Consider the following 11705-nt stretch of genomic DNA (forward strand, 5'->3'; position numbering starts at 1 on the left):
TCTGCCTTTGCCGCTGCCTTGCCTTTCTGCCTTTCTGCCCATCCAAGTAGATCACTGTCTACCCATCATAAACATGTGGGAGGACTAGGCATAGCATGGACACCTCAGTCAACCTAACAGATTCCAGTCCTCATCTCCATTGTGCCGGCAGAACCAGCTATAAAACAAAGATACCCGGCTGACTTGCCGCTGAGTACGACGTACACCTTCGACACAGACAAACCGCCGACTCGGGTACAAACCTAAATTACCACTTACTGACTGGTAAGAGGTACTTACTGAGTAAGTAATCTGAGGTGTTAGGGTACTCTCAGGTGGAGGTAGCCACACACCACTGGTCGTACTGATAGGCAGGCTACGTCGCTTGCTTGCTTCGTCCACCAACAACTTCTTCTCCTACCTGTCCGTATTTGCCGACTGACCCATTCTCCCGGTCCCTTCATCATCATCGTCGTCGTTGTCTCTCGCTAGAGTTCTTTTTTTCCCACTCCCTCCAGTTTCCCATCATCCCCCCCCCCTTTTTTTTTTGGATTCGTTTTTTTTTTTTCATCTTTAGACATCATTGTTTTCCTTTCTCTCTTCTTCCGAGATCCCTCCCCTCCCCTCCCTGCCCGCTGGCCGTTTCCATCCTTCTCTCGTTCTTCTTTCTGCTCCAACGGTTCAACGGCGGATTCACTGCAGGCTCAGAGTTTCCAATATCCAATATGGCTGCCGTCACCACTTCGCCTCCCATCTCGCCTCCCGCCATACCGCCGCCTGCAGAAAAACAACCGCCGTCAGCTGCGTTGCCCGTCGACAGCTCGGCCCGCCTACGAGATGCTCCCATATCACCTGTCCGCGTCGACTTTCAGGAACACGCATGGTCCAAGCCTTCCAATGTCAACATTGAAGATGCCGCACGCCATATCCCCCAAATTCAACTCGCCTCCATGACCCTCGACTCCAATCCCGTAGACGATGCTGCCCGGAGCCATCTGCGAACCCAAGAAGTCCACCGCAGCTCTCGCGAGTCCGACGAGTCCAACGCCACATCCCAGGCCCCGGCCTCGCTTCAGTCCTCGGCGCCCACCACCACAAGCTCCGTCTCGGCCACCCAAGAGAACCCGAACTGCGCTCCCCCCAACCACTCCTCAGCCTCCTCCACCACCGGCGATGCCATCCCGCCCAACCAATCGGTGCCTCTCTTTCAGTACCATCACCAGCAAGAGACGTCCTCGAATCCTAGCGCCTCCTCGACACCAGATCCCGTCGACAATGCCGCGCACATTCGCCGCCACCTTACCCCCACCATGCAGGCCATGCGCCGAACCTCGATGCCTCGCCCGCAGTCCTCCTACTCGAATTACTCTGACTTTGGCCCTCGAGGCCTCTCGCCTCTACCGGGCAGCCCGCACATGCGCCCGCCCTCTGGTCAGGCGAGGAGGTCGCCCGACAACCGCCACTCGACGTATGCCGAGCTTCTCAACGTCCCGTACCCTCAGCAGGGGCCCGCGCCTCTGACCTGGGACAACTCCAACCTGCGAGGTGTCGTCGGCAATAATGCGTCGCTTCTGAGCGCCCAAAAGACGCTAGAAATGTACCGTCAAAATGTCAAGAAGACGACCGACTTTTCCATCCAGTACTCGTTCGCCGTCTTCCTCATCTCGACCGCCCAGGAGCAGGGTTTGGACTGGACTGACCCCAAGAAGAAGCCCGCGGCCCACCGCGATCTGGACAGTCCCGTTGTGGAGGTGTCGGTGGCGTCGCCCATTGAGCTTGTTCGCGAAGCCAAGCAGATACTTCAGCGCCTCGCCAACGGCGGCTATCCGTTCGCCCAGTACTACCTGGCAGACGGCTACGCCTCTGGTCTCTTCAACAAGGGCAAGGCAGACTACAATTCGGCGTTTCCTCTCTTCGTCCTGGCCGCCAAACACGGCCACGCCGAGTCGGCCTACCGGACGGCCCTCTGTTACGAGTTTGGCTGGGGTTGCCGTAAGGATCCCGCCAAGGCCGTCCAGTTCCTGCGATCCGCCGCCTCCAAGAGCCACCCCGGCGCCATGACACGCCTCGGCAAGGCTTGCCTGTCGGGCGATCTCGGCGAGAAGCGATACCGCGAGGGAATCAAGTGGATGAAGCTCGCCACCGAAGCCGCCGATACTCAATACAATGCCGCGCCGTACCAGCTCGGCTGCCTGTACGAGACGGGCTACGGTGACGACATTTTCCAGGACTGGAAATACACCGCCGAGCTCTTTACGCAGGCGGCCGACCTGGGCCACCCAGAGGCCAACTACCGCATGGGCGATGCCTACGAGCACGGGCTGCTCGATTGTCCCAAGGACCCTGCACTGAGCGTGCACTTTTATACGGGAGCCGCCGAACGTGGCCACGCCGCCGGTATGATGGGGTTGTGTGCCTGGTACATGGTGGGAGCGATCCCTATATTAGAAAAGGATGAGGAGGAGGCGTACGAGTGGGCGAGAAGATCAGCAGATTTGGGTAAGTTGGAAGAATCATGTTCCTGACTGAGCAGGGAATGAAACCGGCTAACAAGGGGGTCCAGGTTACGTCAAGGCACAATACGCGGTGGGATACTTTTTGGAAATGGGCATTGGGTGTCGGAGAGACATTCTCGAAGCTAATGTGTGGTACGTCCGGGCGGCGGACGCGGGCGACAAGCGCGCGAAGCAGCGCCTGTCGGTTATCCAAGCGGCGATTCACGGGGGCACGCCGATGGAGGTGGCGCCGCGCAACGGTGGGAAAAAGGACGACAAGGACTGCGTCGTCATGTAGGATATGATGGAAGAAGAAAAAAGGACGTATAATAGCATTTTTGATTTAGCATTTGTCTAGCGCTAACGCTATATTAATACAGCACATCCATACCACGTTGCTATATTTGTCGTCGCTGTCGTCGTCATCGTCGTGGGGTGCAGTTGACATGGGCAGGGAAGCGGGAAGGGGCTGTGGGTGACTGGTGGATATATATTGCTCTGCATCATATTGCAGCACATCGTCATGTGGCGGCGTTGGTACGCGGCATGGGCTGATGCGGCCGGATATACGAAGTACTCATCAGTCCTTATCGGACAGGGGGGATTTGGGCGGGTTAGGTTCTGCGCATTTGTCATTTTTTCTGTCCTCTTTTTTCGTGTTCTTTGTTTTACTTGTTTATTTGTCTACTTGCTTATTTTGCACGTTGCTTGAAGCGACAACGCAACGAGGGCTTGCCCTGCCAAAAGTAAGCGCCCATCCAGATGGCGGTTTCTTGTGGTGCGGCGCGGCAACAAGCCAAGGTTGTCGAATGTAGCCCTTTTCTCTTCTTCGTTGTCCTGTCTTCTTCTCCTGTTTTTTTCCCCCCTTCCTTTATTTTTTTTCTTTTTCGATTTTGTGATTGATTTGCTCTCTTCAACTTGTTTTCTTTCCTTGCCTCTTTTGCATGTGTGCGGAGTACGCGTGACGGTATAGGGATGCAGGAATACGAGAGGTCTTGGGGTGCAGTGTTGGCGAAGCGGAACTGGGTAAATGAACAACGACAAACACACACATCTGCTCCTCCTCGATTGCTTTACCCTTGTCGCTCCGGAATAAGACAGAGGGTAAAATAAAATAAAAAAAACCGCCTAGGAACCAATTGAGGTACTGGCTTACAAAAAACAAAAAACAAGTCCTTCTCCCTTTATCGTGCCCTCACCCCCCCCAACGCAAAAAGTATTGGTAGATGACATTGTCCCTTCGCTTGGTTGAATTTTCACCGCCCATGTACCATGTTTTTCGAGACCCACGACCAGGGGGTTGGGCTCTGTCGGTGGTGGTCCTTGTTCCTGTTCATTATCCTCGGAGTTGTGCATGTGCTGGGTCAAAAGAAGCGAAATGGGCCGTCTTGGCGCACGCGGGGGCGCCGCCGCCGAATAAAAGCCAAGAGCGCATGTGATGGGCGAAATGTAATGTTACCGTTCGTAAGAAAAAAAAAAAAGTGATCATGCTGATTGTGCATAGTACATGATTTCCAGTCAAGTAGTTTTGAGCAGCGCAAGAGTACTTACCCGCCACCCCTTGATCTAATGCTACCAGAGGGCTCTGTCTCCGCCTTGGCAAGGGTATATTTCTTCTTTTATTTTTGATTTCAAGGCAACAAGGAGCCGTCCAAAATCGAAGAGATCTTGTGTATTATATCCTGGAAGCCAAGTCTGTGGCAAAAAATAAACTAAGCAGAGACTTGTAGACGTGCCGACCCCTGTTGACTTGATCGTGGGAAAGCATGGGTGCTTTCTTGTGTAAGTCGGGAAGGGGCAGGGGCAACGTGTTGGCCGCAGCGGTGGTGTGGTGAAGAATGCGTGGTGGCAGACTGGCAGTACGATGGGATCGGAGACATACATATGCACGAAATAGCGGCGTTGTGATTAGATAGTAGGTAGGTAGTAGACTGTTAGATACACAAGCCACGGCATGGGAGAAAAAGGCGAAAAAGAAGAAAATATCTTGGATACGAGACCAAGAGTGAATATGTTATGTTTTAAAAGTGGTAAAAAAGTGATTGAAATAGATTATGATAAGAAATAAAGGGACAAGGGGGAGCTCTGTTGCTCGGATATCTTATAACAAGGGTCCAACGCCACGCAATGCCTATGGTGAATACACGAACAAGATGCGTCTGATGCAGCAATACAAATCATGCGTCATTTGTAAAGTGCAGTGCGCGTATTGAAAACGCGTATGGAAAACAAAAAGGAAACCTCGAAAAATAGGGAAACAGAAAAGAAAACGTAAAGACAAAAACCTCCATCACCTCCAGGTAGAGGGAACCCTGCGGCGTTTGAGGCCGACGTCATCGTTGAGGACGAGGCTCTTCCAACGGCGAGACAGGACGTGGCGGTCCTTGCCTAGGGTGCGCGCGCAGTCCTGCCAATCGGCTCTGGAGAGCTTGAGCTTTTCGAGGACGAGCTCGACGAGAATGCGGTCGTCTTCTGCCGTCCAGTCACTGGCAGCGGCGGCGGCGTCTTGAGGTTGAGCCTCGTAGAGGTTGTGAAAGTCGGCGCGGGCGAGACCGAGCGGCATGCGCTCCGGGGCGATGCGGGAACGCTCTGGTGTGGTGGGCGGCCCGGGGCTCATTCTGTTGTTGCTGTTGTTCTTGTTGTCTGTGGCAGCCTCATTGCTGTCGCTGCCGGCGCCGGACAGATGAGGAGCGCGCTTGTGTCGAGGCGACGCGGTGCGCTTGACGACGCGGCGGGTTTTGGATTCCTCGCGGGTATTGCTGGTGTTGGTGCGCAGCCGCAGCTTCATGGGTGACGGGGTGTGGGCCATGGGCGGCGTGGGCAAGGGCCGAGGTAGCAGGGCACCGCCAAAATAGGATTGATCTTGTTGTTGTTGTTGTTGTTGCTGCGCATAGCTGTGGTTGTGGTTGTAGCTGTGGTTGTAGTTGTAGTTGTGATTGTGGTTGTAATATTGTTCTTGTTGTTGGTGGTATTGGTACTGTTGGTTCTCGGTGGCCGTGTTGGCAATGAGGCTTTGCAGGCTGAAGCAGCTTGAGGCAATGTTAAAAGTGGCGGGTGTCGACAGCTTGGGAGGGCTGGCCGGTGGCGAGACCATGCCCCGGGTGCGATCGCAGGGGAGCGCGGAGGGGAGAAGCATGGCTGGTGATGTCTGGTGATGGTGGCTGTTGGTGATGGATTGAAGGCTGCGTTTGCAAGGGAAGCCGACAAGGTTTCAAAGAGGGATGAATTGCAGATAGTGTCGATTGCAAAAGAAGGAGAGGCGACCAGGAAGCAATGCAAAAGGTGATAGCCAAGAGGTGGTTTGGAGGAGGCAGGAATTCAAAGGAGTTGGACGGCTGGGAGACTATTGCCTTGTATATCTGATGAAGCGGCCAAGTTGAGTTTGGTGTGGGTGGCTGGCTGGGGCGGATAGTGCGGCGTGACGAGAGCCTAGAGGTACCTAGTGACGACTTTCGCTTGTGTGAGGAGTGAGTGAGGAGGGTAGTGGGGTTTCTGGCTGGTCGGGTTATTGGCGGGTTTGTTGGAGGGAGGTGACAGTCGGAGGGGGCAGAATGATGGAGCTGGGCAGGCTGAACTGGGGGGCGAGGGAGGGAGGGGGCTTCTAATAGATGTGTTGAAAAGAAGGAGAATTAAAAACAAAAGATGATCAGATGGGCCAGGCAGGACCTCCCTGAACTTTAGTAGGGGGGGGGGATACACTGATGACTGGCAACTGGGTTAAGAGAAATAGTGGCCCTGGAGAGAGATCAAATGGCTGTTGGCACCTTGCCCAACTCGGTTTGTTCCTTTTCTATTCTGGTAGCTAGTCCTGGAGCGTCTGTGTTAGCGCAGGCACAGGTATGCTACAGGTACCTGAACCAGGTCACGCTAGGTACCTTGCTAGGCTGCTAGGGCAGGTAGTGTCCCGTAAGTAGTGGCTGCTTTCAGACCATCTGAAACCCAAACACTTGCTTCTGGCTCTTGGTCTGGGGGCGGGCACTTGCTATCCTCTTTGATTTTTTTTTATAGATGACTGGAATGTAGAGCACGTCTTCGATTTTGTTCTTTTCTTCTTTAGAATATGGAATCATAAACAGAAAAAGATTCACATCATGAGGCCGTCATCCGTCGTCGCCGATACTGGACATCATGTTTGCCTGCTTATTCACTTGGCCACCTTTGCACTCAGCACAGCAGCACTCTCACATGCAAACGCTTCTATCCTCTCTCTCTTCCCCCTCCCTTCCTCCCACTCTTCTTTCACTCTTCCTTCACTCACACTTCACTCCCTCCCCTCCCTCGCCAATCCCACACTTCTCCTTTATTGAACCCACGCCTCTCCCTTGTTCCCTTGTCCCCCATAATCCCGAGATCCACCCCTGACCAAACCCTTAGCCGACGTTGCCGCACGGGGCACCAGCCTAACGTGCCCAGCCACTTGAATGGAAATTCTGCTAAGTATTGTCCAGACGAAAGAGGCCATCTACAAACGCATCAAAGAAGCAGCTCCCAACATGCCAAACAGGGGACGGTACATGCATCAAAGAAAGACTGTTTTTTTATTCATTCATCCGACAGACCACCGATAGATACACCGCCCCCGATGCGGATCACAGTAAAGGCATCACCGCCAACTGTGATGATACACCGTCTCTCCACCAAACAACCACACCCGCATCATCCCCCATCTTCATCGCATGCAAGCACTTTACAAATCTCGACCCCACCCACGTACGATATATTGACCAAAAGGACGGAGCGTTCACCCGTCCTTCTACTTACTGCCGCCACCTTGCCTCCCCTTGCATCCGTTAAATCGACTGCTCCCATCCGACTAGCGACCCTTGGCACCAACCCTTGACCCCTAGCCTACAGCCGCCATAATAGAGCATCATGCGGTCCGTCGCCAAAGCAAAAAAATGAATCAAAAAAAGGAAAAAAAAGTGACGAACCAGTTCGCCGTAGCAGCCCTGCATGTTCCGCCCTTGGATCTTCCGCCCCCTGCCCTTCTTTCTTTTTTTCCCTTGCTCCGCGCGACCGTTTAACTGCCAAATCTTGCTCAGTCTGGCTGTATTGAGAAGAAGCTTCTTCGCTTGTCGCTTACTCGCATTGACTCGCATTCTTTGCATCTGTCAACCCACACACCTGTCGCCGTCCCCGGTCTCACCGCCGGGGCCCCCCTGTACACACCATCTGTCTTTCTTTTGCCCACCGCAACATTTGAGCTCAACAAGGTCTGAAAACGTCATTCGGAGAAATCCTTGAGTCAAACACAGCTCAGTGCCACCTTGCCCATGTGGCCATGTCCCTGACACCCATTCCAGTCGTGAGTCAACATTCCCGCGCGCGGCGCGAGTCGCATCCGCCGCACCAAATTCTCTGAGTTCCGTCTTTTCCAGGTCTTGTCGGTCTCGCCTATCGCCTTGCTGACTCGGCTGACGTCTTTGGCCTCTTAATCTATTTTTCTCCGGGTGGCGCTCTCTGTGCATTGGAAAGCTGACAGCCCAACTTACATCATCCGCCACCACGCGTACGCGACGCGCCAAAGCGCGTAAATACTCAGTACACCAGCAACTTTGTAGACGTCGCTTCCTTGGTTGGGACTAAATCGAAACGGCTTCGATGACGAATGGATCACCCATCATTACGTCCGCGTGTTCGATGTCACTGTACGAGTTCCGATGTAAAAGTCTTTTATCTTCACGCTACCTTGAGCGTAGTATATATGTATATACATATATATATAAGCGGCCGCTACTATACTAGCAACGTCAGAATGATGCTTGTATCGATAGCCTACTTGCTCAAGATGGGGCCCTCTGGCGATGATTCTTCCATATTCAGGAAGTACATGTGCTAGTCGAAGCAGCCTAGATGCCCCGTTAGTCAAGAAGATCCGTCATCGATCAACATCCATCAAGGGGAATAGCTGTCTCTTCGCCACAATTTGGCCTCGGGCACATGCTTAGGAGTACCCTCGTGCCCAGGGATAGGTACAGTCATAGGGACAGCAACATACCCGAGAACCAGGTACAGCCCGCATAGCAAATGCACATGCGGATAACTACACATGCAACAGACACAGTTTAGCACATGACAGCCTACCCCCCCAACAATGTTGGCCAGCACCGCCAGCGTGATGCCCAGTGCGTTAGCATCTTCCACCGGGGCATCCGTCGCTGCAGTATCGCCAGCGTCCTAGTCTGCTTTCTTACTTGGCCCCGTTCCGTTTGATGTCGTGTTTTGGTAATCAACGGCGAGGAAGAGGCGAGAAGGGAGAGAAGGCCTAGAAAAGAGAAAGAGAGACAAGGAGACTAGAAGAGGAAAAGGGGGAAGAGGAGAGAGGAAGTCATGACGTCCCATAAGACGACGCCGTGTAGAGCTCGACGCCTGTGAGCATTGTCTCCATACTTGATTTTTTTTATCTGGGACCGTCTGATGTTATCTCGTCGTTGATGAAAGAAAAAAGCCCATTGTATCCATGTCAAACGCAGAAGGAACCTGATGCTTCTTTTCTGTTCCTAAAGCCATCGTCTCACCCCTCTCCCGCACCAGACTCTCTCTCTACTCTTTTTTTATTAATTCATTTGTACTGAAAAGCTCCTGCCGCTGTAGCCGACTTTTCGTTGTATACCGACGACTTGATTATCGACAAGAACAGGCATTGGCTTACACATCTCCACCGAGCTGAGGCGGATTGTTGGACCATGTCGCCTCATTGCGTGCAAAAGACGGTCTTGTGTAATCACGACAGACAAGGCCCATGTGGTGAATGGAAGTTCGTCATCAAAGAGTATGTTCATTTAATACGTCTCTTCAACATTTCGAAACGACAAGTTTCCCGCGACGCCTGATGTGATCAAGTCAAAGAGTGACAAGTGTAGAGCATGTCTTGGAATAATCAGAAACCCCCAATCCCCCACAATGATGAGCTTAATCGATAAAGTATGCAAGCAGGCCACCAAACGCCGTGAAATGCGTCCCCCCTTCCCAAGTAGGCTTCACGCGATAGTTCTAGTACCGCTGCGCTCGGAGCGTTGCGTGCTGACACTCGCAGCCGACGTGTTTCCACCCGGCATCATTCTTGGTGTCCCACGCCGTCCAGACCTCGGCGTCTGATAGCGTGTAAATGTCCAGGCCAGCAAGATCCGAGACCTCAACCGGTCTCGTCCCCGCCATGCGGCGCCGAAAATTGGCAGCCGTCAGCACGCCCAGTTTAGGGCTTCCAACGTCGATGACGCGGACGTCGAAGCTGACAGGCCTGCAGGTAGCGTAGCAGTCAATCATGACCCCAAACGCCACAGCCGACCACCGGTCGACGGGGCCGTCGCCGGGGTCCTCGGTAATCAACATCGCGGTCTGAAGGCGGGAGAGCTCGAAGAGCGCAGCTCCGTGCCGGAAGCAGCGCCGCCGCGACGTGTAAAACAGTCTGTCGCTGAGGTTGCACAGCACCTCGACATGACGCACCAGGTGGCGGCGCGGGCCGAGGGCGAGCACCGGAAGCTGCTGCTCGGCGATGCAGAGCACGTCGTGACTGTAGTCGACCCAGGTGTACGGCGGGCCGCGGACGACGGTCGCGGTGGCGGTGGCGCTCCTGGGGCCGGCCGCGGACGACGGGGACGACGGGGACGACGAGGATGACAAGGACCACAAGGACGACGACGAGGCCGATGAGTCCGACGGGGACGCGTCAAAGAATGCCTTGTGGTAGCCGGCCATCATCATGCACCGCCGCGACTCGCGGCAGGCGTGCAGCAGCGGAGGCACAGGCGCGAGCAGCGGCAGCCGCAACAGGGACTGCGCGGGCCGCAGCCGGTGCGTGCGGACGAGGATCCGACGGCGCTCCCGTGCGAGCTCCCAGATCCTGGCACGCAGCTCGGGAGGGAGGTCCTGAAACTTGTCAAAATGCGACATGGTTCGGTGTTTGTTGGCGCGCGGCGCGCGTGCGCGTATGCGGGCGGCGGATGAGGTGTGAAGGACGGGGTGGTTTGCCAGAGAAGTGCCGACGACACCTGCTACTTGCTCGGAACTCGTGGGGGGGGGTTTGCTTCAGGTCGAAACGAAAAGAGAGGAAGCAGGTAGCATGCAGCAAAACCTTCAGCACCAGTCGCACCTGGATACTTTTGCGACTTCCATTGCCGCTTACCTGGCAAAGTAGCCATACTTTGTGTCTCGAATTGTAACTTGATGCCGAAATTCCCTTCTTCTCAACACATTTACTTTACGGTTTGCTGCCTCATGTCGCGTGTGTTCCTCGAAGCTCCCATATAACTGCCATCTTAACGATGGACTTTTGGCGATTCGCCCCCCCCCCCCCCCGCCAGAGTTGTGCCGACTTGTCAGCGGCTGTCCAACCGCAACTGGTCCCTAGAGAATGTTTCAAGGCCTCCCTCTTCCGCTCTTTCTATTGCAAGACCTCGTTCTGTTTTCCATGTCTGTCGAGCAGCCCGCGCAAGCCTCCAGGCCGAACAACAGCAAGTCTTTGCTGGACTGTTCTGGGCCGACTGGTGCCCGTACGCATGCACCGCGCTGCCTCTGTATGAGACGGAGTCGGTGGCGGAGTAGACTCTCTGGCACAGGCCACCTCAGCCGGCAACAACTCATGAGCTTCTGTTGTGACGGGACGGTTATCGGGCATCCGGAACTATTTCGTGTTGGCAAGTTGGCTGGGGGGGGCAAGATCTAAACTACGACCAAGTGACTTATGGTCTTTGACTATGAATTTGATTACAGTCATTTCACTCAAGGGATTGTTTTACATGAATGTATCTTGCGTGCAATCCAAAAATATATATGCATGGATACCACTACCTAGATAAGCACGTAGTGGTACCAATTTTCGACAGTTAGTATTTATACGTGGCGAAATAATTGAGGCCATAAATCTCGAAAGATTCGGATTTACTCGACTATCAATGGCAGTTGAGCGTTGAGAGGTACAATGGCTTGCATGATGGAGTTGTTCACTGTTCTAGGAGCACACCATCGACTTGGATATCACATCAACCGACTGACGCATGCAGAATCGTATCATCCAAGGCCGACCGTGTCACAGAGTCTTGGCCTCTCTCGAGCCACGTATCAGAAAGTTACTTTAGCAGCCTGGTTCTCCGATCAGTTCCGTTTCGTATTCTAATTGTTCTTGGCTCTACGTTTCCTTGGCCTAGTGGAGAAGCAAATTACAAATTGCATGCAAAACCCAGAGGGTAGGTAACCCGTGTTTTTAAAATCCAACCTAGCCAGGAGAGAGCA

General features: G+C 53.8%; 3 protein-coding genes across 3 annotated transcripts; 1 reads left to right on the forward strand and 2 right to left on the reverse strand.

Moving 5' to 3' along the window:
• Positions 1 to 704: 704 nt before the first annotated feature.
• V2A60_001074 (SEL1-like repeat protein) lies at positions 705 to 2772 on the forward strand (the record flags this gene model as incomplete). Its single annotated transcript, XM_083252439.1, has 2 exons — positions 705 to 2478; positions 2543 to 2772. The coding sequence occupies 2 exons, from the start codon at positions 705 to 707 to the stop codon at positions 2770 to 2772; spliced, it is 2004 nt and encodes a 667-aa protein (XP_083108565.1).
• Positions 2773 to 4764: 1992 nt separating this feature from the next.
• On the reverse strand, positions 4765 to 5610 carry V2A60_001075 (uncharacterized protein; the record flags this gene model as incomplete). Its single annotated transcript, XM_083252440.1, has 1 exon — positions 4765 to 5610. One exon carries the CDS (start codon positions 5608 to 5610, stop codon positions 4765 to 4767), a length of 846 nt encoding a protein of 281 aa, XP_083108566.1.
• Positions 5611 to 9467: 3857 nt separating this feature from the next.
• On the reverse strand, positions 9468 to 10367 carry V2A60_001076 (2EXR domain-containing protein; the record flags this gene model as incomplete). Its single annotated transcript, XM_083252441.1, has 1 exon — positions 9468 to 10367. One exon carries the CDS (start codon positions 10365 to 10367, stop codon positions 9468 to 9470), a length of 900 nt encoding a protein of 299 aa, XP_083108567.1.
• Between the last annotated feature and the right edge of the window lie 1338 nt (positions 10368 to 11705).

Source organism: Cordyceps javanica, chromosome 1, assembly GCF_051103115.1.
Source record: "Cordyceps javanica chromosome 1, complete sequence".
Taxonomy (NCBI): domain Eukaryota; kingdom Fungi; phylum Ascomycota; class Sordariomycetes; order Hypocreales; family Cordycipitaceae; genus Cordyceps; species Cordyceps javanica.